The 24,889-nt window shown below is 42.9% G+C and overlaps 1 protein-coding gene across 2 annotated transcripts in view; it reads left to right on the forward strand.

The window, feature by feature from the left end:
- CREB3L1 (cAMP responsive element binding protein 3 like 1) overlaps positions 1 to 22,888 on the forward strand; it is a 115,223-nt gene extending 92,335 nt beyond the window's left edge. The window contains exons 5-12 of one of the 2 annotated variants that reach the window (XM_040328178.1): positions 1,360 to 1,517; positions 1,612 to 1,761; positions 3,795 to 3,853; positions 4,371 to 4,439; positions 8,628 to 8,727; positions 15,054 to 15,180; positions 17,140 to 17,356; positions 22,200 to 22,888. In XM_040328178.1, coding sequence (XP_040184112.1) covers positions 1,360 to 1,517; positions 1,612 to 1,761; positions 3,795 to 3,853; positions 4,371 to 4,439; positions 8,628 to 8,727; positions 15,054 to 15,180; positions 17,140 to 17,356; positions 22,200 to 22,224 — 905 coding nt within the window. In that variant the 3' untranslated portion in view covers positions 22,225 to 22,888. The remainder of the gene's footprint in view (positions 1 to 1,359; positions 1,518 to 1,611; positions 1,762 to 3,794; positions 3,854 to 4,370; positions 4,440 to 8,627; positions 8,728 to 15,053; positions 15,181 to 17,139; positions 17,357 to 22,199) is intronic. The other variant, XM_040328179.1, reaches the window with a different exon arrangement.
- The last annotated feature ends 2,001 nt before the right edge of the window (positions 22,889 to 24,889 follow it).

The raw sequence follows: 24,889 nt of genomic DNA on the forward strand, positions 1-24,889 counted from the left end.
CACATGTTTCCCTTTATCTCCTTTGTAGAAAAAAAGCTGGTTGTTTGGCAGGTTAAGTTGAATTGTGCACACATGCTTTATAAGAGTTTTGTGTCTTCCTCTAGATCAGTGGTTTTCAACCTTCCTAGTGCCGTGACCCCTTGATAAAATTTCCCAGGTTGTGGGAACCCCTAACAGTAGAATTATCGTAGTGTGGGTTGTCAGCACCCAAGGCAAGACAAGTAATTTGCACCCCTAGCCCTCGGACATTTAGGGTTCCCTAAGTCCCTTACACCGCTTCTGGTACATTTTAGGATGTACCACTCTCTCTATGTTCTCCTTTCTTTCACTTTTATCTCTCTATCTTAATTTCTTGCCCCCCCCTCCCCCCATCCCTCTCTCTAGTCATCTTTCCTGTTCTTTCTCTTATTCTTTCTCTCCCTTTTTTCTTTGTTCCTCCCCCTCTTTTCCTCTCCCTTCCATGTATTCTCTATTTGTATTCCTTCTCTTACTCCTTGGGGGGAGTGCTGGCAGTGCTGGCGGGGAGTTCTGATCAGCCAGCTTAGATGCTCTTGATCAAGGTCATCTGCTTATCTGAGAACTGTATTGGGGACTTTAAATGGCAACTCTAATCACAGGTAATGTTACTCAACGTGTCTCTAGCTCTGTGGTGTCTCGCAGCAGTGACACCTATGCTGAAATAAGGAGATAGGGTCTCCTCCAGCCCTTCCCACTTCACATTTCTCACCAGTCAGCTGACCTCTAGTCTCTGCCACACAGCCATGCCGCAAACTGAATGGGCGGGCAAGGGCTCCAGGAGCAGCCCAGCTGGGCGGCCACGGGCTCCAGGGACAGCCCTGCTGGATGGCTGTGAAAAGGCTGAGAGTGCTGCGGGCTTCAGGAACAGCCCAGGATTCGGTGACCCCTGGCAAATTGTCATTTGACCCCCAAGGGGGTCCCGACCCCAGGTTGAGAACCACTGCTCTAGATCAACTGTTGGTATTGCATTCTGTATATACTGTATATCTATTTGTTTATTCAATTTTTTTCTATTGGTTGAACTGGATGGATATGTGAATGAGTCAGAGTAGTGACTAATTCTTTGTTGGATAGCTCTGTCTGAGGTTTCAATGATGAATGTTTGTTCTAAAAACCATAACTACTGATGTGCTGTCTCTTTAGAAAACCCATAGTGCCATGAGAATATTTTGTCATGTATCAAATGTGTATTTGTTGAAGAAAAAGTGTATGCATAAAGTTTATATCTAAAACGGTATTAAAGTTTTTTATAGAAAAACAAACGTTGACCCAAAATCGCTATGGGTTCCTTTAATAGATGTCACCTACTTGGTATGATCTAAAATATCTTTCTTCTCCTAGATGTACTGGGGGTCATGCCCCTAACCCCTCCCAGTAGCCATAGCAGTGATAGCGATGGATCTCAAAGTCCGCGATCTCTTCCACCTCCCAGCCCAGCCCGTCCAGTGGCCCGATCCTCCCATGCCATCTCATCATCACCGCTCCTCACTGCCCCTCATGTAGGTATCCTGGTTTGTTGGCAGCGAACAACTCTGAGAGGCTTCCATGGTCATCATCTGCATTTTACATTGTAATATTTTCAATGGTGTTTAGAAACTGCAAGGGACATCGGGACCTTTAATGCTGACAGAAGAAGAAAGACGGACATTAGTCGCTGAGGGCTACCCCATTCCCACCAAACTCCCACTCACTAAAACTGAGGAGAAATCTCTGAAAAGAGTACGCAGGAAAATTAAGAACAAGGTGAGGAGGGGCCTCTGTAAGAGCCATTGAAGGGAAGGTATAGTGTATTTTTACTGAATGCCTAGAAAAGTTCTAATTGAAGATCAGCTCAAAAATAAAAAAAATGTTTACATGGATTTTCAAAAGCCTGCTCTACCATACTTTTATCATATTAAACATATAAAGACTGGTATATTACCCACTAGAAGCTCTTGGTGGCTCAGTTTTTCACTTACTCCCATTTTTGAATGCCATCTATAAGCTCATGTTTGCTTGGTTTCAGTACTTCCCATGCTAGTATAAAATCTAGTAATAAAAGGCCCCAAAATCCCAAAGGACTAATCCATGTTCCAGTGAAGACACTGCTCTTCATAGCATACAGTAATCGGCGCTTCTCAGCGCCGTATTGCGTTTCACACTGGAACGCATACGGCGACCGCGCAATGACGTCATCGCCTGGCGCCGCGTGTGTACCAGCGTGGAACGCGGAAGAACCGAGCGTAATCAACGCTCTATTCGGCACACATGCCTCTCTGCTATAAACAGAACAGCATGCAGAGTACACGCTGTTCTATTATTGTCAGCAGTAGCCGGACCACGCTACAAAACTACTGGTACTATGTATCCCTAAGCTGGAAACCATCCCACGCCGATCCATGCCACAACTAAGCTAATCCCCTACCTGGATCCACGCTGCAATGCATACTGCCATTGCTGGGGACACCCTAAGATATTCAGCACAAGGAGACTATCCGCTACAGAATCCCATTACTGCTACAATACTCTGTTATTACAGAAGAAGACTCATCCTCTGCAAACGGATAAGTACCATTACTACATTACATTTATTACTCTAGAATTACCCGGATCACATATAGCCTTTACTAAGTACTGTATTTGAATCTGCCTTTTGCTTATACTACCTTGCAGCATGGGATTACTTAATGTGCCTTCTTGTAACAGTTGTGGAATCTCTTAAAGGGACATACACTCTTAAACCATTTCAGCTTTAATTACCTCTCTCAAGTTAATGCTACTTGCATACAGTATTCTCATATGCTACGTGCTTGACATTTGTTGTTAATAGTATACAGCCTCCCGGCCTAAATACTGAACATGTTCGTTATACCTTTTCTAGGCTAAGGATTGAAGGTGTGTTATACCTTCTCCCTTAGTAGCTCAATGCATCCCTATATGTGAGCGATATGATGTAGAGGACCTCCAAACTCTTTTTCTCTGATTAGAGTGACGCCTGGGGTCCAGTACTGATAATCACTTCACATAGAGAAGTGCATTGAAATCTTTTCCTTAATGCAGTTGTGCTTCACTCACGTTTATCATAACCTTTAAGGCTAGGGATTGAAGGTATGTTGTAATACCTCCACCCTTAGTAGCTCAAAGCATTCCTATATGTGAGACAGATGATGTAGTGAACCCCCAAACTCTAAGTATGTGTAGACGATAAGTTAAAGGGAAGGATGTGCAGATGGGAAGTTACAGGAAAGGATGTGTTGATGGGAAGTTATGGGAAAAGATGTGTTGATGGGAGGTTACGGGCAAAGGTGTGTTGATGGGAGGGTATGGGAAAGGATGTGCAGATGGGAAGTTACAGGAAAGGATGTGTTGATGGTAGGTTACGGGAAAGGATGTGTTGATGGGAGGTTACGGGCAAAGATGTGTTGATGGGAGGGTATGGGAAAATATGTGTCGATGGGAGGTTACTGAAAAGGATGTGTTGATGGGAGGTTACGGGAAAGGATGTGTTGATGGTAGGTTACGGGAAAGGATGCGTTGATGGTAGGTTACCGGAAAGGATGTGTTGATGGTAGGTTACGGGAAGGCATGTGTAGATGGAAGGTTACAGGGAAAGAATGTGTTGATGAGATGCTGCAGGGATGGAGGCATAGATGGCAGGTTAGAAGGTATGACATGTAGATGGGAGGTTAGAAGGAAGGGTGTGTGTCAGTGGGAGTTTCGGGAAAGGATGTGTAGACAGGGGCTTCCAGCAATCACACAAGGTGTAATTTTGGGTCCTTTTTGTGTCTGCTCCTCAGATCTCAGCCCAGGAAAGCCGGAGGAAGAAGAAAGAATATGTAGAGTGTCTGGAAAAGAAGTGAGTTGTGAAATGTGTGTACATCGCTTCTTTCAGTCCTTCTTCCTCTGACATTTCTTTGTTTTGTCCCTCTAAATTTGTTATTGTTTTATGTCGACCAGTAGCATATCCTTTTTTATTATTATGTAATTTTTATTGTTACTGTATGTACACATATCTGAGGCTTTAGTGGAGAGGAATTTCCTTCTATCCTTTGTCCCTGTCCCTCCCACAAATCCATAACAAAAGTGTCGTCCTCTCCTATCTGGACATCTTAATTATTATAAATAATTGGAAGAGCATGACTCCACCATGTCTTTGTAATGGCTGTGGTAGTTGGGCCAAACTGGGAATCCTGGCAGGGATAGCTTATCATTGAACATCACAACAGGTATAAATATCCAGCATGTGATTCAACTTGCCAGAAACCTCACATAACTTAAAATCAATCTTGGGTGGACTGTCCCTGAAAGCCTGACTCTTATTGTTCTAGTGCACCAATGAGTATACCTTTCTGTTTGTATTCTGTCTCCTATAGGGTAGAATCCTTCACATCACAGAACAGTGAGCTGTGGAAAAAGGTGGAGAGTTTGGAAAATGCCAACAGGTGAGGTGCTTTCACTTGCCACATGCCAGTGACCAACACTGCACAAAAAGTTTAGATCCCCATTTGGGTATTCTTTGTGCTAGATATAACCTAGCCAGTTTTTATTAATCATGTACCTACGTGGCAGCTACAGTATGCTTTGTAGGCACGGTTCTTTGTTTTGTATCTGATCTCTCCAACATCTTACCATTCACACATTACCTCCAGCTGTGCCCTTTTTTGGCATTCCCAATAGCACTGGCATCACTTACTGTTACAAGTCCAATCTAAGAAACATCTAATCTGGCCAGATTTCTGGCCATCTAGAGGTAGCTTTCTGCGCCAATCAGGTTTTTCATTCAGTCTTACAGGGTGATTAAGCTTACAGGAGGCGAGAGAAGAGAGATGGCCCTATAGGTGTACTGTACATTGTTGTGTCACAGGCTGGTGCAGTTCCTAGACCTGGTTGTAGTGCTAAATGTAGAGGTAAACCTTGAAAACCAAAAAACTGCCAGTAGGGTAGGGTCTTTTGGTAGTCCTTATAAGTCTCTTCTACCAAAAAACTCTTACTTATGTGCTAGTACTTTTGTGATCTGCAGACTACAGAGTATTCAGGATTTGGGTGCTGAGATTATGTAACTTTGGTGTTCATGCACAGGAGACCTCATCAGTGCCCGAAGAAGAGGAAGATTATATGGCCCCAGTGGGGACAGAGTGGATGTGGGCAGCTTGGGTCTCATATCACTAGAAAGAGAGCACAACCGCACTTGAACATTATGGCAAATGCTGGCCACCTTCACCACCCTTGACTTCCACTTTAGCTTCTGTGTAGCCCCGGTATACTCATATGAGGCTCTGATTAACATTCTATACAGAAAAGGCCCATATCCTGCACAAGGAGCAAATATATTTAAACTATCGTACAGAATATTTCACATGTGTAATACTAGGATGGGAGGAACCAGCTTGACCACCTCCCTGAACGCCCCCTTGTGGCACAATCCTCAACTTGGTGAGATATACAAAATTCCTGGATGGCGCATGCTGGGCAGAGTATGGTGTCAAATATGCCCATCAACTGTTTAGAGATGTGGTATTTAGAACATTTCTGGACCTGAAGTTAGAATATAAGATACCAAACGCATTATTTTTCCGCTACCTACAACTACGTTACGCAGTAAGGGCACAGTATGGAGGGGGGAAAGTGGTGCTTCTACCTTCCAGTATGGAAAAAATGATAACTGACGAGGACCACTCCAAGCTTATTTCTAGATACTATTTTATCCTGCTGACATCCTCTTCCACTAGAATGGAAAAGGTGGCTGCGCAATGGAAAGTTGATATCCCATCCATTACGGATGAATCCTGGTCTAAGGCCCTGAATTCGATGCTGTCTTCAATGATCTCGGCCAGGGACAAGCTAATACAGTTTAACTACTTACAAAGGATATATTATACACCACAAAGGTTACATAAAAGGGGAAGACAGGACTCCCCAGAATGCCATAGATGCAGGAGTGCGATGCGAGACTTCTTCCATATGGTGTGGCAATGTCCCCAGGTGATGAGATTCTGGAAAGCAATCCTCCAATATCTAGAAGATACCCTGGCCCTCCCTTATATCTACTCTCTGGCCAGATGCCTGTTAGGCGATCTGGATGAAGAAAGAATATCTGAATCACAAAAAAACACTGCTCAGAATACTCTTTTGCTACACTAAGAAAGCACTGGCTCTTAGGTGGAAGGATCCGATCCCTCTATCTGTACAAACCTGTTTGAACCTAGTAAACAAAGCACTGCCTCTGTATAAAATGGCTAGAGGGTGCCCTAAAAAGTTTGAAAAGGTGTGGGCTGGATGGCTGAAATAAACCCCAGGAGATGATGCAAGTGGGTTAATGGATGATAATACCTGCGAGAGTATAGGTCAGAATAGGAACAGCATAGGCGTAAGCAAGGGGTGTGCCTGGGCACACTCTAATCCTGAGGTTGGCAACCCATCAATCGTGAGCTACCTGCCGATCGTGGGCAGGTGACAGGTAAACCGCGATCCTTCCTTGCCGACCCCCAGAATCTGGATAGGAAGGGCAGTAGGGCTGGGATATAGTGGAACCGATCTGTAATTTCCTCCTGCAGCAGCTGAAAGTAGGCTTCTCCTCCTCTCCCTCTCCTTGACATTCAGCTGCAACAGCAGCAAAATACAGGGGGATCAGTACCAATATATGCCACTACCGCCACCCCTCCTGTTCCTGTTCATCTTTTTTCTGCTGCCCGGATCAGCCTTGCTCCGCCCCATTGTTTCAGGATGGATAGTGGGGAAGAGGCCGGTACATATGTCACACATGCATATATGTTTGAGATTTGAGGTGCACACCCTAATGCCATAGGCTGCGCACACCTATGAGCAACAGAATGCAAATGTTAAGGTCATTTGAAATTTCTTTATTGATAAGATGATATAAATGTGAGGTGTGACACATATATCATGAGCATATGTTGAAATATGTTTATTGCTGTTGAATTTATACATCATTTATGTATAATGACTGAGAAATGTGCTGTACATTTTATTTTTCAAACTCTAATAAAATGTACCCTTTAAAATAAAAAAAGGCTGTCTGAACAGTTACAAATATTTTGACAGATAGCACACTTTGGGCCAGATTCAGGTAGGAGATACAACGGCGTATCTCCAGATACACCGTCGTATCTCTGAGTGTGCGGCGTCGTATCTATGTGCCTGGTTCTTAGAATCAGTTACGCATAGATTTGACTAAGATCCGACCGGCGTATATTTACGCGTTGAATATGCAAATTAGGTAGATAAGCCGATTCAGAAACGTACGTTTTCCCGGCGCATTTTTTTACGTCGTTTGGGTTAGGCTTTTTCCGGCGTATAGTTACCCCTGCTATAGGAGGCGCAGCCAATGTTAAGTATGGACGTTGGGACCGCGTAAAATTTTTCACGTTTTACGTCGTTTGCGTAAGTCGTCCGTGAATGGGGCTGGGCGTAAGTTACGTTCACGTCAAAACCAATGAGTCTTTGCGGCATAATTTGGAGCATGCGCACTGGGATACTTTCACGGACGGCGCATGCGCCGTTCGGAAAAAGTGTCATTTACGTGGGGTCACAATACATTTACATAAAACACACCCACATCTTCCACATTTGAATTAGGCGGGCTTACGCCAGCCTATTTACGCTACGCCGCCGCAACTTACGGAGCAAGTGCTTTGTGAATACTGCACTTGCCTGTCAAAGTTGCGGAGGCGTAGCGTAAATAGGATACGCTACGCCCGCACACAAATACGGGCTCCCTACCTGAATCTGGCCCTTTATATATATTTATTTCAACTGTGTATAAAGCTGTTTGCCTGCAGTTCAAATTTTTATTAAATAGAATGCCTGGCCACTGAAGGTAGTAATGGCCAAATCAATAACTGATCTAAAAAAAGCTTTGAAAGATTTTCTTACATCTAATGATATTCTAATTACTGAGCATGGTAATATCCCCAACCCAGCCTGTGATTGAACACTCAAGGAGCAGCAGGCTAGCAAGGCACTGGTGAGCACATCCCTTTGCTCTTCTCTTTGTCTGCCTATGAGAGCCTGTATTGGCTCATACTGATGTCCCTCCCTCTATTTAAGCACTGTTGTGCAGAGGATTACATCAGCTCACGTACTTTGGCTAAGTTTGAATGAAAATATTTTTACTGGATTTAAAAAATACATATCTGAATTAAATGTGTTTTTGTATATATATTATTAGAGTTCAGCTTTAATAATTCATAACTGGGAATATAGCCCTCTATTAACCTTGCATTGTATGCAGTGGGCTTAAATATGTCATCTGGGCAGCAAACTGTACCTGGCAGCCGTTTAAATGCTGGCAAGCGTGCATGATACTGCTACCGAAATTAATTTTGAACAATTGACCGGTTGAAATCTTTATAATGCAAAATGGGCCATGTGGGAAATGAATTCAAGAATTTCAAAAAAGTTAGGTCCAGTTTGTTCTGATGTGAGATTTTGTCACCACCTAGTGTTCATTCTGTGAATTGCAGCAACTCTGTGATTCATAGATAATACTGTGGATATGATCTATAAAATAGAGTGAATGCTGGAAATCACACAGGACTAAGATTTCTTTGCCTTTGAATACACTGGTACTTGAATTTGATCATTTCATTAATTTCATTCATTTTCCTTAGGTCTCTCCTACAGCAGCTACAAAAGCTGCAGGCCTTGGTGACAGGGAAAGTGCCACGACCCTGCAAACTTGCTGCAACACAGACAGGAACGTGCCTAATGGTATGTGCCCTACAACTTTCTCTTCTGTGACAGCGACAAAGGTTCCTGACCGACTGATAGAGGAATTGTCAAAGTTGTCATTTTGTGCCTACAACGACTGCGATAAATTGAGAAAGCTAACTCGCTGGTCGCATTATTTGGTACACCTACTGTATCTGGTATGGGTCAGGACCACCTTTTCGGGATGTTGAATTTTGGTCCTGGTTGGCTCGATTCCATCACCAATGCACCACCACCCTAAACCATTGGCACAAAGTAGGATTGATTTCTGGATTCGTGGTGTGTATGCCAAATTCTTTTTACAAAGGGAACTATGGGCAAAATCAAACATTGTATGTCCACACAAGGTGGACAGGAATAGCAAAACTCTAAAACTAGCCATACAGTATACAATTTTCTTGTTTATTCTTTAGATTTACCTTCAGTTATGCATTGTCGGCCCGTCTACTAGGGGTTTAGGGGCGCCGCCCCCCCATCAATGTGTCTGGCTCCCTTATCTACATGCAGGACGCCGGATGCGTGGATTACAATACGGGGGTGTTTGTTTTGGTTTTTTTGCACGTGATTAGAGCCAGATGCTCTAATAGGCTTCAAAAAAGGGTGGGATCGGGCGAAGAAAACTGCACTCTGAGCCAACCCAGTTGTGGGACAATAGCGAATGAATATTTGCTATTATCACATTAATTCTCCTCCCAGCCAATCAGGAAGCAGATCCCAAAACCTGTTTTCCGATTGGCTGAAACGAGAAGCAATCCCAATGGCCTTGGAGGAGAAGGAGGGAGGATGCAGTCGGCGCTCTCTCTGGAAACACACGGCTTTAAGTAAGCCCCACCGCCTCCTTCTCCTCTCTATCAGAGTCGTCGGGGGGACGATCTTGGATGCTGTTGCCAGACACCCGCTCCCGCTGTCACCTATCAGGGATTGTATCTGAGTCAGCAATCGGGTGGGAGATCTGGGCTGTGTGTGCTGATCTAGGGGTGCCTGGAGGCAGAGGATCCCACCAGCAGACTACCTCAGAGGAGAGGTGAGTGAACCATGTACACTAAGTGATCCAGTGACGGGGGGGTGAATGTGGTGCAGGCTGGAGTGAAGGGGGGCCATGGACAGGTCTGTCTAAAGCCCCCCCGTGTAGTTCAAGAACCTGCCTGATTACATACAAATTAAAAGTGTTTAGGTTTGACCTCATGTTATTTGGTTTTGGTACATCTAAAAGGAAAATTGTATAATGTATGGCCAGCCTAAGGTGGGTGGGAATGTAACCCAATAATGGAGGCCCCATGAAATCTTAGAATCAAGTCCTAGATCAGTGGTTCTCAACCTGTCTAGTGCCGTGACCCCTTGATAAATGTCCCAAGTTGTGGGGACCCCTAACGGTAAAATTATTTTCCTATCGTGGGTTGTCGGCACCCAAGACAAGACCTAACCCACGGACATTTAGTGCTCCCTGAGTCCCTTCCACTCAGTATTAAAACCCCTTATAGTACATTTTTGGATGTACCACTCTCTCTTTGTTCCTCTTTTCTTTCCTTTTTATCTCTCTCTATCCTAATTTCTTGTTTGTTATCCCCATCCCTCTCTAGACGTCATTCTTGTTCTTTCTCTTATTCTTTCTCTCCCTTTTTTTGTTCCTACCCCTCTTTTCCTCTCCCTTCCATGTAGTCTCTATTTTTATTCCTTCTCTTACTCCCTGGTGGGGAGTTGGGATCAGTGGCAGTGCTGGCGGGGAGTTGGGATCAGCCAACTTAGGTGCTCTTGATCAAGGTCATCTGCTGATCTGAGAACTGTAGTGGGGACTTTTAAGGGCAACTCTAAGCACAGATAGTGTTACTCACTGTGTCTCCGACTTTGTGGTTTCTCGTAGCAGTGACACCTATGCTGAAATCAGCAGATAGGGTCTCCTCCAGCCCCTCCCACTTCACATTCCTCACCAGTCAGTTGACCTCTAGTCCCTGCCCCCCCCCCAGCTATGCCATGAACTGAATGGGCAGGTGTGAAGAGGCTGAGTGGGCGGCCGCAGGCTTCAGGAACAGCCCAGGTTTTGGGGACCCCTGGCAAATCCTCATTTGACCCCCAAGGGGGTCCCGACCCCCAGGTTGAGAACCACTGTCCTAGATTCTTACAGGGCTCCATCTATAAGGGTTCTTTCTTACCTTTAAGATGCGTTAATGCATATGTGCCAAGTCAGCAATTTTAATGGTTCCTAACACACCTTAATGCACAAATTATCCAATCTGCGTTATTTTTTTTTCATTCTTTATTATTGGCAACACAATGCACCGCAATGCATGTGTGCGCCATAACATGGGTCTGATTGTTATTACTGTATATGTGCATTGGTGTTAGACATGTGCACACTGAAATATTTTGTTTTGTAATTTCGTTTTCGTCCGAAAAATAAATGTATTTAGTTACTCCCGAAATTCGTTTTTATTTATTTTGTTTTTCGTTAAAAAAATGCATTCGTCAGAAAATCCAAATTAAGGTCGAATCTGTCATTGAAGGCTTATGGTGTCTGTCGAATGTTCTAAGAAAGAAAAAAAAAAAGATTCGATAGAATCTTTAAAAAAAATAAACATTTTTTTGACTCTTCATGTCTCTCTATGTCGAATCTTCATGTCTCTCTATGTCGAATCTTCATGTCTCTCTATGTCGAATCTTCATGTCTCTCTATGTCGAATCTTCATGTCTCGCTATGTCGAATCTTCATGTCTCTCTGTGTCGAATCTTCATGTCTCTCTATGTCGAATCTGTCATTGAAGGCTTATGGTGTCTGTCGTATGTTCTAAGAAAAAAAAAAAAAAAGAAGATTCGACAGAATCTTTGAAAAAAAAAAAAAAAAACTATTTCGACTCTTCATGTCTCTCTATGTCGAATCTTCATGTCTCTCTTTGTCCAATCTCCATGTTTCTCTATGTCGAATCTTCATGTCTCGCTATGTCGAATATTCATGTCTCTCTATGTCGAATCTGTCATTGAAGGCTTATGGTGTCTGTCGAATGTTCTAAGAAAAAAAAAGAAGATTCGACAGAATCTTTAAAAAAAAAAAAAAATTTTACTCCTTATGTCTCTCTATGTTGAATCATCATGTCTCTCTATGTCGAATCTTTTCTCTCTATGTCGAATCTTTTCTCTCTATGTCGAATCTTTGCTCTCTATGTCGACTCTTCTTTATGTCTCTATAATGTCGAATCTTTTCTCTTTATGTAGAATAATATTGGACTAATAGAGTTAAGGTTAGGCACATTGGACCGCAACGAAAACGAAAATAAAGCATTTGTTTATGTCGGATCTTTCGTTTTTCGTTTTCTGTGCTTTCGTTTTCGTTTGTTAAAACGATAACGAAAATACCTGAAATTCGGACGAAAATGCATTCGGACGAAAACGAATTAATTAGTGTGCCGTTTTGAAAAAACAGCAACGCACTGCATTGTACATATACTGCTTGTTACTGTACAACGCAGGTTTTTTAATCCAGCATAACGGAAATGGTATCTGTGTTTTTAGTCACCCTTCAGGTACACCCAGGGAAAGTATTTTAAAATGTTGGCAACCATAACTGTGTAGTAACCTTACCACAGTCATACAAGCACCACACATCTAATTTAAGCAGGAACCAATTAACCCGCTGGTATATTTTTAGCTTGTGGGAGGAAATCAAAGTAGCTGGTGGAAATCCACACAAACACAAGAAAAACATATAAACTTCATGCAAACAGAAGTGTGGTTGGAATCAGTTTTTGGGCCCAGGGTGGCGCGCCTAACCTCATTCCTGCTGGGTTGCCAGGAGTAAAACTTGCTGTTCACTGTCCTAGCATGCAGAGTGTCTTTATGGGTGTTTCAGTTACTGCTCCTTCTTTAGCAGGTGTGACACTGTGCTGTGTGAGAACCATTTCACTAGTAGTGTCATCGGACAGCCAAACTGAACAACTGATCTTTTATTTTTATGAGATTCATTTAACAAATAAAAATAAATAAATCCAGAACGGAACACACAAAGCAATTCTAATGCACGTGTTACACTAGGGCTCCAAACAACTATATATATATATATATATATATATATACACACACACACACACACACAGTGCCTTGAAAATGTATTTATACCCCTTGATTTTTTTTACATTTTGTCATGTTACAACCAAAAATGTAAATGGATTTTATTGGGATTTTATGTGATAGACCAACACAAAGTGGCACATAATTGTGAAGTGAAAGGAATGATAAATGGTTTTCTATTTTTTTTTTTATATATATAAATATGTAAAAAGTGTGGCGTGCATTTGTATTCAGCCCCCCTGAGTCAATACTTTGTAGAACCAAGTCTTTTTGGGGATGTCTCTACCAGATTTGCACATCCAGAGAGTGACATTTTTGCCCATTCTTCTTTGCAAAATAGCTCAAGCTCTGTCAGATTGGATGGGAGAGCGTCTGTGAATAGCAATTGCCACATATTCTGAATTGGATTTAGGTCTGGACTTTGACTGGGCCATTCTACACTGGGACACATTTCTGTGTGACAGCACTTGAGGCTGGAAGTTGCCAATTTAGGCACCATTTTGGAACATTACATTTAAATAATAAAAAACAGCCATTTCAGGTCTTGCCACAGATTCTCAATTGGATTTAGGTCTGGACTTTGAATGGGCTGTTCTAACACATGAATATGCTTTGATCTAAATCATTCCATTGTAGCTCTGGCTGTATGTTTAGGGTTGTTGTCCTGCTGGAAGGTGAACCTCCTCCCCAGTCTCAAGTTTTTTGCAGACTCGAATGTCTAATGTACACACGCTTGGAAATTTCCGACAACAAATGTTCGATGGGAGCTTTTGATCGGAAATTCCGACCGTGTGTAGGCCCCATCGGACATTTTCTGTCGCAATTTCCGACAATTCCGATCGCATTCTCAGAATCAAGTATGAGACGGAAGCGCTCGGTCTGGTAAAACTAGCGTTCGTAATGTAGATAGCATATTCGTCATGCTGTAACGGACTGAAAAGCATGAGGCTGAAAAGCGTGAATCGTCTCTCACCAAACTTCTACTAACACGACTGGTATTGAACTTCCCTTTAATAGTGCTGTCGTACGTGTTGTACTTGACCGAGTTTTTGGCGATCGGAATTTTCAACAACATTTGTGCAACCGTGACAAGCTTGAGCCAACATCCGTCGGAAAAAAAAATCCACGGTATTGTTGTCGGAATGTCCGATCGTCTGTATGCGGGATAGCAGGTTTTCTTTCTAAGTTTGAAGTCTGTATTTGGCTCCCTCCATCTTCCCATTAACTCTGACCAGTTTTCCTGTTCCTGCTGAAGAAAAGCATACCCAAAACAAGATGCTGCCACCACCATGTTTCATGGTGGGGATGGTGTGTTCAGGGTGATGTGCAGCGTTAGTTTTCCACCACACATAGCGTTTTGCTTTTAGACCAAAAAGTTACATTTTGGTCTCTTCTGACCTTCTGCTGTGTCCCCCACATGGTTTCTTGCAAACTGCAAACAGGACTTCTCATGGCTTTATTTCAACAATTACTTTCTTCTTGCCACTCTTCCATAAAGGGCAGATTTGTGGAGTGGACAACTAATAGTTGTCCTGTGGACAGATTCTCCCACCTGAGCTGTGGATCCCACCACACTTTTCAGATAGTTATTTGTAAAAAAAAAAAAAATTGAAAACCATTTATCACTTTCCTGCCACTTCACAAGTATGTGCCACTTTGTGTTGGTCTATCACATAAAATCCCAATAAAGTACATTTATGTTTTTGGTTGTAACATGACAGAATGTGGAAAATTTCAAGGGGTATGAATATTTTTTAAGGCACACACAGTATATATATATATATATATATATATATATATATATATATATATATATATACACACACATATACACACACTCGCACACACATACATACAATATTACCAAAAGTATTGCAGCTATAACAGCTTCAACTCTTCTGGGAAGGCTGTCCACAAGGTTTAGGAGTGTGTCTATGGGAATGTTTGACCATTCTTCCAGAAGCACATTTGTGAGGTCAGGCACTGATGTTGGATGAGAACATCTGAAGATCAAAATCATTTATAGCTGCCTGGATTGAAGGGCTGTTTTTCGGTCAATTGGAGTATGAACTTGTAAAACTTAATCTATGAGTATATACAGTAGAGGAATAACTTGGCAAGTCTCCCAAGCATGTCACACCTATAAACTAACCTCCTCTACATCTCTATACTTCTGATGTAAGCCGTTTCTTTGCCTACTTCACGACTAACCAACTAATATTTTTAGTGTATGTTCTATCCCTCTGATATCTTTCTCCTCTCTGCAGGTTGTGGTACTGTGTTTTATTCTTGCCTTGGGGTCCATGATTCCATCCTTCCCAGAATTCTCTTCGGGGTCTCAGACAGTGAAATCGGCCCCTCCTTTGGCACCTGACTTGTATACCCTCAGCCAGAGTAAGACAGACACATGAACACCCTCTTTACTTATCTTACCTTCATCAGCAGCGGGATAGCATTGTGACTTTGGGCTGATGTCAACATATCATTAACATTAGACATGTTCTTTATTTGTGCTGACCAGACTTGCCTCACATTTCTATGAGATCAATAGTTTTGAATGTAATTAGATATCTTTATTGATCACAGGATTAAATTGATCCTTTGATACAACAGCAAAAGACATCTATTTCATCACTATTAATAACAAAATTAATCAGATGTCAGCACCTGTTTCTGTGAAACGCTTGTTTTATTCTTCAAATAGTGCTTTGTTTGAGTCATGGTAGAATGCTATGGTGCTGGGACAAATGACTTCTTGAGTGATCAGTTGCTGAAATGATTGGAATTTACAGCCTATCCATTTTTGATTGAATATTCTTCAGTTAATAGGGATGGAAATACTAGTGGAAAAAAGTGGACTTATGCTGGATCCAACTGAAACAACTGGTTCACTCAACAGTTTTATTGTTACAACTATGGCCAGCATTCTCAACCTTTTCACCCCAAAGGAACCTTTCAAATAAATTCCATGTCTTGGGAAGTCAGATTTATTGGAAAGAATGTCCCTTACATTGGTGGTCAGCAGGAATAATGCTCCTTGTACAGACAGATCATTGGTGTCATGCCACTGACCCTACCAAAAGTGGTGATGGACCCAGGACCATGCAGGCACTGTCAGATGAGAGGTCAATCGATCACAGCTCAAGAAACCCCTATTAACCTCTGAACCCTAGTTGAGAATGGCTGGTCTAATCCCCCTGTTAGAGATTGCAATATAAATGTTTCAGGAAAGTAAAAACGTATCCACATGGCATTTTTACTTAAAGCCCAATTTAACTTTTATTTTAAATTGGCTAAATGCATGCCAGGTGCATCAAAATGTGTGTAAATTCTTAATTTGTTTTCTTTAAAAGCAGTCACAGCCTGAGTAGAAAAGCCTGTCCCCTGCCAGCATTCTGCAGAGTGGGACCTTTGCTTTCTATGTGGAAGCAGTGGTCTCATTGCCAAGGTGCAACATGCCACCTGCTGAATCTGAGCCAGAGCTCTCCAATCAGTGTTGAGAATGAGCATTTCAGAGATAGAGGTCGGACTCAGGAGGGAACCCGTTGCACTTCTACATTGAGACTGCTGCTTCCCCTAAATGAGAGTAAGGGTCTGCAGTTGGTAGCAGAGGACAGGCTTTTTTACTTCTGGTATGCTTCTTTAGAAAGCAGCCATGGCCAAAGATGTTGGTCACTTGGGATTTTAAAAAGCATTGAGTCCCAGAGTCCCGTTTCAATTCCTAGCCAAAACTTTTTCTATATAGGTTTGAAAAAATTTGGGAGTGTTAGAACCTCTGCCAGGATTTAATTGCTGTCGGTGTCCCCGTTAAGTAAATTCACCCTCTCTTACTTTATGCTTATTTAATGAAATGCCATCACCTTACCCATGCAGGGCAATAATACAGTATCTGCAAAGGGCATTCCTCTGCCACCATATACTTACCATACCAGAACTATCTGGTGGTTCCTTGCTCCTCTACAGTCTGTTCTAAAACTGGTTGTGGAGCCCACCTGGGGAGTAGTGAAGTTACTCCCCTGGTCATGTGACAGGGCTCGGATCTAGCATTTGGCTGCTAGGCCCAGGTGCCATCACAGAATAGAAGGTCATATGCTCCTCGGTACCTAGAAGAACCAGGTATTTTTGGCCTCTGCTAAGGAGGCAGGAGTGGAGAAAGGGCGCAGATAAGTATATGGGGTCAGGAGATGCACTGTTCAAAAACACAGTCAGGCAATGCCACAGTTTTTATTTAAGTCACCCGTTAAACATATGCTGAACCAACATTTTATGTTTGGATTTGACAGATGTGTCCTAATGAAGGCAATTCTTTACTTGGCGAATAACAGTTCTGTGCATTGTATTTTTGTCTTGCAGTCCGCTCCCGAAATCTCTTGTCCTACGACGAAGGGACCGGAGCTTCACAAGAGGATCCCAGCCCAAGTCTGGGAATTCACAGAAGGGGAAGCTGGGCTGCCGATGCAGCAGTTTTCAGTAAACATCTCAAAAACACGGCTCACGAAAGGGACAAATACCTTGCCGAAACAGACCGCAAGAACCGGACACATGGAGAGTTCACAAGACAAGAAGAGGGGTGAGCACTCGTCTATGAGCAGCGAATGGTCTTTGGATGGGGTTAGCCTCAGTGTGTCTATGTCAGTATATCATCATTGTTCTTATGTCTTCATCCAATGGGAGGATGGACAGGGTCCATATCTGTGAAAGCCTCAGAGAAGAGAAACTGTGTGAGACAATCCTTGGCAACTCATGAGAGTCATCAGTTCATTCCAGCATTGTAAAATTAGGTTAAAAGTTTAAATCTGATTAATTGCTCTGGGACAATACAGACTGTCTGAAAGAGTTTATCATTTTTGATTGTGCTTTACAAATGTGCATTGCGCTCTGCTGGCTTAGGGACCTCAAAGCCAGCAGTGAGCAATAGAACATTGTGTGGGGCAAAAAAAAGCTGGGACCTATCATAGTCACATGACTGCCTTTTGTCCAATCACAGAGCTATCTCTCTGCTGCACTAAAGAGAGAGAACTCTGTGGTGCATCGCAGACTTTACACCATGGCAGAATGTCCCCCGGTGTAAGAGTTATAAATCGTTAAAGGGGTTGTAAAGGTTCATGTTTTTTCACCTTAATGCATCCTATGCATTAAGGTGAAAAAACGTCTGACAGTTACGGCTCCCCCAGTCCCCCCGTTTTACTTACCTGAGCCAGTTTACCTGCTGCGCTCGCCCCCGACGTCCTCTTCTCTGCTCAGTCTGGCCGTTGATTGGCTAGAGTGGATGGATTGATAGCAGCCCAGCCATTGGCTCGCGCTGCTGTCAATCACATCCAATGACGTGGCCCGGGGGGGGGCGCTGCCAAGTGATACAGTGAGCGGCAATAGCCGCCGGCTGTATCACGGGACCGCGCCCGCAAGAACTAACCCGCATGGGAGAGAGCTCCAATGAAGGGGGTTATTTCTTGCGGGGAGGAGCCGAGACAGCCACCGAGGGACCCCAGAAGACGAGGTTCTGGGCCACACTGTGCAAAACGAGCTGCACAGTGGAGGTAAGTATATCATGTTTGTTATTTAAAAAAATAAAATAAAATTATCCTTTACAACCCCTTTAACCACTTAAGATTCGGACCAATATGCAGGTAAAGGACTGGGCCCCTTTTTTTTTGCGATTCGGCACTGCGTGGCTTTAACTGACAATTGCGTGGTCGTGCGACGTGGCTCCCAAACAAAATTAGCGTCCTTTTTTTCCCACAAATAGAGCTTTCTTTTGGTGGTATTTGATCACCTCTGCGGTCTTTATTTTTTTGCGCTATAAATAAAAATAGAGCGACAATTTAAAAAAAATATATATATATTTTTTACTTTTTGCTATAATAAATTTCCCCCCCAAAAATATATTAAAAAAAATGTTTTTTCCTCAGTTTAGGCCGATACGTATTCTTCTACATATTTTTGGTAAAGAAAAACGCAATAAGCGTTTATTCATTGGTTTGCGCAAAATTTATAGCGTTTACAAAATAGGGGATAGTTTATGGCATTTTTATTAATAATTTTTGTTTTCTACTATTGGCGGCAATCAGCGATTTTTTTCGTGACTGCGACATTATGGCGGACACTTTTGACACATTTTTGGGACCATTGTCATTTTCACAGCGAAAAGTGCTATAAAAATGCACTGTTACTGTGAAAATGACACTGGCAGTGGAGGGGTTAACCAGGAGGGGGCGCTGTAGGGGTTAAGTATGTACTAAGGAAGTGTTCTTACTGTGGGGGGGCGTTGCTGTGCCTGTGATATCACTGATCGTCGTTCCCTAACACAGGGAACAGACGATCACTGACAGCCACACTAGGAAGAATGGGAAAGGTTTGTTTACACTCACCTTTCCCCGTTCTTCCTCTCTGTGACCTAATCGCGAGATCGTGTCCGCGGTCACGGAGGACAGGACCAGGCGGCGAGCTCGTGACCCACAGCTGGGCATCTTAAAGGGGACGTACCTGTACGTCCATGTGCCCAGACGTGCCATTCTGCCGACGTAAATAGTCATGCGGCGGTCCTTAACCGGTTAATCTACCAGATTGTTTTTGGATTGTGGGAGAAAACCAATGCGAAGGGCCTGTGTTGACAAGCTTTTGATTTCTTCAGAACTGCTTTTCTCACACATACAAGTCAAAGGGAATGCAAAAGCAGCTTGAAACAGTTTGATGCAGTTTGTGTTCTCAGAAGTGTCTAAAACTGATGTCAAATGACAGTATAATGCATCTAGAAGCAAGCTGCATTTATCCATTGACACAATTCCAAAGCCTGAGGACACATTAAACAAAAAGTACATTCAGGTAGTGTCCTTGAAAATTGACCATGGGAGCCCACCAAGGCAAAAGCTCTAACCACTTAGCTGTCAATATGATATATCTCAATTTTTTTTACTTTTATTGAAATATGTCTAGGGAGCTTCATGAACTCCATTTACTACTCTAAAGTATAGTATATAGGGCAAAGCAACAATGGTGATTTTCAGCCTTGAGGGCCCCTTTTATCTATAGGGAAATAGGGAAAGGCAGCCCTGACTGCCAAAAGGATGAAAATGTAAAGGGTGGTCTTATAAATTATGTAGCACTGTGGGGGTCACTTTTCACTGATGTCTGTGAATGGTGGTAATCATGGTAACAATTAAGCACGTGTGAGGGAAGGATTGATCTGAAGCTGTGTCAGACACCTGGAAGGTCGCCACTGGCCCTTCTTATTATGTTTGTTGTCATAGCTTTATTGGTAGATTTGAATCATCATTTAAATGGTCTGTGTTACACACCTTCTGTTAGTTTTGATTAGTGAAATGACTGCTTGGAATTTGTGGTTAAGATAGGCTAGCCTTTCTTAACCAGGTCTGTGGAACCCTAGGGTTGCTCCAGAGGTTGCTAGGGGTTCATTGAGCAAAGTGCAATTTCTGCCTCTGCCCACTAACACCAATGATCAGTAAGAAGAGGATTCTTTACATTAACCACACATGTGAGTAATCTTTCCCATGGCCATCACACTAATGTACTGTGAGCTTTAGATATGGATATATATATATATATATAATACAGTATATATACTGGAAAACTATTTTGACTGTTCCTCTCTGTTAAAAAGGTTGAGAACGGTTGAGATTGGCATTTAGACTCTTAAAATAAACGGGTGCTTACAGTTTTCCCTGACTGTTCCTATCAAACTTATTTTTTTTATTTGCTTAAAAAAACTTCCGCTTTAAGCACTCCTCGCCCCCTTACATGCCACATTTGACATGTAATTTTTTGGGGGGGGGGGGGGAGTGGGGGCTTCTGTCCCACTTCCTACTTCCACCTACAGGCCGCCTAGGTGACTCCTCCTCTGCCTCTAGGCGGCCCCTTCCTCTAGGCGATCTCCTGGGACACGTGACAGGTCCCAGTAGATCGCCTGTCCATTCCGGGAGCGCAGCGTGACTCGCACATGCGCAGTGCGTGCCCAGCCGTAAAGCTGAAAGCAGTCATGGCCAGATGCCCAGAATAGCAATGGAGGTGCAGAGGAGCGACGCTCCGGGCGGCCACTTCGCTGGATCATGGAACAGGTAAATTGTCTGTTTTAAAAGTCAGCAGCTACACTTTTTGTAGCTGCTGACTTTTAATAAACATTAAAAAGGCTGGAACTCCGCTTTAAAAGAGAAGTATAGAATTAATTAAATCATTAAATAAAAAATTATACTCACTTAGGCGAATGCAGCATCAGTCCGATGCTGCTGCATCTGTCCCCCGCCAGGTCTCTAAGACTGAGAACAGAGTCTTCAGCCTGTAAAGAGCTGGTGACTGTCAGTGACCGGCTCTCTGCTCACCACTCACTGTAGAGCGGGGCTGTGGAGGAGACAGGAGCGGCTGGCTGAGAGGCTGAGCCAGCTGCCAGTCCAGGCAACTTGGTGGATCCTGACCATATGATCTGGATCTTTTCAGAGCCTGGAGCTGCTCTGGGATGTCAACTGACAGCGGGCTTAAGCTGAAAATGGGTCACAGGAGTACAAAAAAAACTGCACTCCTGTGATCCATAAAAGTACAGCCACAAACGTTTTTGCTATACTTCTCCTTTAATGTTGCAACAAAGCTGTAGCCTTTCTCTTCCAATATAAAGATTATTCAGGTGTCCTATTTTGGGCAAGGTCCATATTTTGGGGGATGTAAACTGTTAAGCTTATGCTTCTTATTAGTCATGCTACCCACCCATGCTACCTACCCAAACTGCTAGAATTTTGAAGAGAAAGACATTGAACTCTGAGAAGTTTGTGTTCACTGGCATTTTTTGTGTCAGGACTACATTTCTCCAATGCACAAAAATCCTACACGTGCTCAGAAACAATTCGACGCATTCTCGGAATCATTAAACAGAATCATTCTCAGCTTAACGTAGTGTTGTACGTGACCACGTTCTTGACGTTCGGAATTTCCGACAACATTTGTGTGACCGTGTGTATGCAAGACAAGACTGAGCGAACAATTCTTTGGAAAAAAAGCCACGGTTTTGATGCCGGAATGTCCGATCGTGTGTACGCGGCATTAGAAAGGGGTTGGGAGCAACTCAAAATGTCCTCAAAGGGAAGCCGAGGGCAACTGAAAACATACTGCCATTGCCTTCCTGCACAATCACAAATGGTCTTCTGAAATCATACCTCATTCACAGGACCTGGCTACATACAATGGACTCCCCAATAAAGTTTGGAAAAAAGTAAAAGAGTTGCCCACAATAACCAATGAGATGCGTTTTCATGTTCAGATTGGCTGATAAAATCCCACTGGTTACTGTGCGGAAAATATACTTGTTCAGTCCCAGTTTTCATAAATCAGCCCCACTTTAGTGATGGTTTTACATTGAATACAGTACATACAAGGTCATGATTAACAGTCTTTTATGTTTTCTTTTACAGGGACACAGGTTCCAAGTTCCTGTAGGATTGGGATCAAAGGGAGAGGGATCGAGAGCTGAGCACTACACATGGGGGGAGCAGGAGAAAAAAAAAGACGCCGGGATTTCTGGAATCAGAGACTGACAAATACATTGTAATCCCGGCACAACTCTACTACAGCCCAGTACATACATATGGCGGCAGCACCATGGCATCCTGGTAACGTGTGCAGAGACTCGCTTATTATGGTGCTGTCACAGCTGCCTGGCGTGTGCCCGAGGCAACAAGTATGGAGGAAGAGATTGCTGCTTCTTCAGTACACCAAGCCGTGTGTATCTGCCAAGTTCTCCTTCTGCCTCCTTCTTTGGATGACATCATCAAGAAACTTTAAAGGAAAGGTAGTTCCTATTTTTACCAAAACAGTTGCCCTCCCCCCTATATGTTGCCAGTAAATGACTTCTGACTGTCAACGTTGGAACACTACACCCCCCCCCCCCCCTGCTCTGCCCCTGGAGCCCTCTCTCAGCCCTCTCTGTCCCCTGTACAGACACCAACTTGGATCTCTGGAAAAGATTGGTTCCCTAAAACGCAAGCTTTTTACGCACTGGAGGCTCCTTACATCAATTTATACGCTTCTTCCTCTCATCTCCGCTCTGTGCCTGCTTCAGTCAAGCAAAATCATAAGAATAAAAAAAAAATTAGCATCAGCATTACGTCTCCTGTGTGAGTCACTGAAGGTGGGGAGGGGAGCGCAAGGCTAGCATGAAACAGGTCAACATAGCTGAAAATGAAGAACCAAGGGACAGAGTGCTATGTATTATGAAGGAGGCTGCTAAGGGGAAGAGCAGCAATATTACGTAGGTGACCTAGCTGAGAAGGACAATCTGGGGCCCTCCAGCATGTGATGGACTATGATTCCCATCTCGCCCTTCCAGATCAGCCTGAGGAGGGCAATGATTGTATTTTTTTGGGGGGATTTCAGGCTTTTCAGCCTAGAGGTGAGATGTGGGGACTTATTGACCCCATTTCTCACTGTAAAGAGGACAAGTCATGCTTATTCCTATTACAAGGAATGTTTACATTCCTTGTAATTGGAATAAAAGTGATCAACAAAAAAAAAAGTAAAAAAAAAAAAGTGTCAAACTAGTAAAATAAAAGTAAAATTAGTAATAACATATATATATATTTTTTAAGTGCCCCTGTCCCTGTGTGCTTGCATGCAGAAAGCTAACGCATTCGTAAGTCACGCCCACATATATAAACGGGCCCGGATTCAGAAAGAAGATACGACGGCGTATCTCCTGATACGCCGTCGTATCTCGGAGTCCGGCGGTCGTATCTATGCGCCTGATTCATAGAATCAGGTTACGCATAGATCTACCTAAGATCCGCCAGGTGTAAGTGACTTATACCGTCGGATCTTAGGCTGCAATATCACGCTGGCCGCTAGGTGGCGCTTCCGTTTGTATACGCAAGGAATATGCAAATGAGGAGTTACGCCGATTCAGAAACGAACGAACGCCCAGTGATTTTTTTTTTCCGTCGTTTGCATTCGGCTTTTTCCGGCGTATAGTTACCCCTGCTATATGCGGCGTATCCTATGTTAAGTATGGCCGTCGTTCCCGCGCCGAGTTTTGAATTTTCTTAAGTCGTTTGCGAATAGGGATGGACGTAATTTACGTTCACGTCGAAACCAATGACGTCCTATCGACGTCATTTAGAGCAATGCACGCTGGGAAAATTTACAGACGGCACATGCGCAGTTCGTTCGGCGCGGGGACGCGCCTGATTTAAATTTTACACGCCCCCTAGCCACGGAATTTAAATTCCGCTGGGGGATTTACGATACGCCGCCGCAAGTTTACAGGCAAGTGCTTTCTGAATAAAGCACTTGCCTCAAAAACTTGCAGCGGCATAATGTAAATCAGATAGGTTACGCGGATCTAAAGATCCGCTAACCTATCTGAATCTACCCCACGGTGTTCAAATCACACATATGAGGTATCCCCACGAACGTTGGAGCGAGAGCAATAATTCTAGCCCAAGACTTCCTCTGTAACTCAAAAAATGTAACCAGTAAAACATTTTAAAGCGTCACCTATGGGGATTTTTAAGTACAGAAGTTTGGCGCCATTTCATGAACGTGTGCAATTTTGAAGCGTGACATGCTAGATATCTATTTACTCCGCGTAACATCATTTTTCACATTATGCAAAAAAATTGGGCTAAATTTTATGTTTTTTTTATTTTTTAAACCATGAAACTGCATGAGATAAAAAGTTACGACGACTTCCATTTTATTCTCTAGGGTCTCTGCTATATATATATATATATATATATATATATATATATATATATATATATATATATATATATAATGTGTGGGGGTTTAATTTTCCAGCAAAAAAAAATTATGATTTTTACATTTAGTAGAGAAATGTGAGAATTGGCCATGTGGCTAAAGAGACCCTGTAACCAATTTAAAAGATTGGAGGTAAAAACACTGAAAATACATATTTTTAATTACTTGCAGTGTTTTTTCTTCCTATAAATTATTTTTTTAACTTGTAAATGTACCGTGAGCTTGCTAGAAAAAAAATTGACTACTCCAGGGAAATCAATTCTCTAGTGCAACTCCTCCCTTCCTTGCACATCACAGCCCTCTCTACTTCTGGGAGTGTCTAATTACTGTCTGTGCTGGCCCAGCTTAT

Source organism: Rana temporaria, chromosome 11, assembly GCF_905171775.1.
Source record: "Rana temporaria chromosome 11, aRanTem1.1, whole genome shotgun sequence".
Lineage (NCBI taxonomy): Eukaryota > Metazoa > Chordata > Amphibia > Anura > Ranidae > Rana > Rana temporaria.